This window comes from Cydia strobilella, chromosome 5, assembly GCF_947568885.1.
Source record: "Cydia strobilella chromosome 5, ilCydStro3.1, whole genome shotgun sequence".
Classification (NCBI taxonomy): Eukaryota; Metazoa; Arthropoda; class Insecta; order Lepidoptera; family Tortricidae; genus Cydia; species Cydia strobilella.
The window spans coordinates 9,861,515-9,863,720 of record NC_086045.1 but is presented as its reverse complement, the minus strand read 5'-3'; the positions used below and the strand labels follow the sequence as shown (position 1 = coordinate 9,863,720).

Genomic DNA, 2,206 nt, shown 5'->3' with positions numbered 1-2,206 from the left:
ATCAGGACAATAAAACACTGTATAATTGAATTCACACTTTAATTGTAAATATGTATTCCATAGCATCTGGTCCTTTACATAATAATGTAAAGGACCAGAATACAACACGAAGATTACACCAACGTGATAATTATAGCACTTAACAATACAATATGAACATAAAACAGAACATCTCCAAAATGCAATAATTTGTTAATTTTCTGTAAATGGAATAGTCTTTAACATTTCATAATATACAAAACAAAATATATTTTATTGGCTTCTGGCTTAAATTAGTACAATACTTTGTTTTACTTTTCTTAGATCTCTATTGACTTGCAGGAAATAGTAATAGTATATCATATCACAAAGGTATAAAATAATGGAATCTTAGAACAATCTCTTTTCATAAGAAAACAAGCCATGTACATTGCCTTCCAGTTGGGCAGAGTATGTTCTTTTCATAAATCTCAGATCTCCTGAGACACTCATCTCGCGCAGTCGGGACACAGAGCGCGCGCCAATGTCCTGACAGCTATGCTGCATGCCAGCCTGTAGGTATGGCAGGAAGCGTAACACCGAACCTTTGTCCACAATACTTCCGCTCACACCCTGAGCCACTCGGTGCTTATCAGACTCCTTGTGGAAATATCGGCTCATGGCAGATCCTTTACCATCCTTGTTTTCCATAGCTTCCAAGCTTCCCATCCCCCTGTACTTTTTAAGCCTAACTCCATCAGAAAAGAAGTACTCTCCAGGAGCTTCAGAGGTGCCGGCGAGCAGGGATCCCATCATTACTGTGGAGGCTCCTAAAGCTAGAGATTTGACAATATGGCCTACTGATTGTATGCCCCCATCAGCAATTACTGGCACGTTAAATTGATTGGCATAAGATGCAACTTGGTAGACTGCAGTAGCCTGAGGACAGCCGCATGCCATGACTTCTTGGGTGATACAGATGGAGCCGCTGCCCATGCCAACCCTCAGGGCATCCACACCCGCATCTATGAGATTCTTTGCCTGCATACGTGTGACAACATTACCTCCAATGACCTGAATGTCAGGGTAAGTACTTTTTATGAATTTAACCATTTCTATCTGATAGATAGAGTTTCCCTGTGATGAGTCTAACACAATGACATCTACTCCGTTACTGACTAGTAATTTGAGACGCTCCCTGTCAGCTTCACGAGTACCTATCGCGGCTCCTACTAGAAGCTGTTTGTTGGAATCTTTAGATGCATTGGGATAGCTGCGTGCTTTCTTTAAATCGGTTCTAGCAATTAGTGCTACTAACTCACCTGCACCATTTATTATTGGCAGTTTTCCTTTCTTACTTTTTTCCAATATGTAATTGGCATCTTGCAATGTAACACCGGACTGCGCTGTTATCATGTCTTCTATTGGAGTCATGACCTCCTTAAGGCTCAGGTGAGGGTCTCCCTCCCTGAAATCCACATCTCTTGAAGTAACAATTCCAATCAGACGGCCTCCAAGTTTACCATTCTCTGTTATAGGGTAGCCTGTGAAACCGTTTAGCTTTTTTGCGTTTATGACATCAGCAACAGTATGTTGAGGGCCCATACAGACTGGGTCCCTAATAAAACCATGTTTGTACTTCTTGACTTTGTGCACTTCGTTAGCTTGGTACTCGGGCGTGCAGTTGTGATGGATGATGCCGATGCCTCCGCACAGCGCCATCGCGATCGCCATGTCGGCTTCTGTTACAGTGTCCATAGGAGTGGACACGAGCGGTGCCTTGAGGTTGATTTTCTTGGTGAGAGGAGACGTCAAGTCGACTTCCTCGGCCGTAAAGTCTATGTAGCCGGGGAGCAGCAGGAAGTCGTTATAGGTAAGTCCTTCACTGTTGATGAACATTTCACGCGCTGATAACCCATCACGAAGATCACCTTCTGCCTTTGTAGCCATAATCGTTGCTGAACTTGAACCACAGTAAAATTAGGTCAAAAAAACTTATCACGAATTTTAAGGTTACAATGTGTTTTCGATTAAAAACAATGGGACGAATAAGTATGTACACGTGGTATGCACAGTATAGTTTTGACACTTACTGGTGGGGATAACTTATTTATGAAAATATTTGTACTTCATTTAGTAGTTCTTGAAGTAGACGACTATTAAAACGTTGTCTAGTATAAATATATTCTTAAGAATTGTTAATATCTAAAAAAAAGCACGACATTGCCAGCCGGCTTCTTTGACAAAA

At 41.5% G+C, this 2,206-nt stretch overlaps 1 protein-coding gene across 1 annotated transcript; it reads right to left on the bottom strand.

Annotated features, from left to right (window-relative positions):
* Positions 1–25: 25 nt before the first annotated feature.
* On the bottom strand, positions 26–2,206 carry LOC134741671 (inosine-5'-monophosphate dehydrogenase). The gene is made up of 2 exons (XM_063674535.1): positions 2,052–2,206; positions 26–1,921 (listed from the first exon to the last, which is right to left on the bottom strand). Exon 2 carries the CDS (start codon positions 1,906–1,908, stop codon positions 370–372), a length of 1,539 nt encoding a protein of 512 aa, XP_063530605.1. The 5' UTR covers positions 1,909–1,921; positions 2,052–2,206; the 3' UTR covers positions 26–369.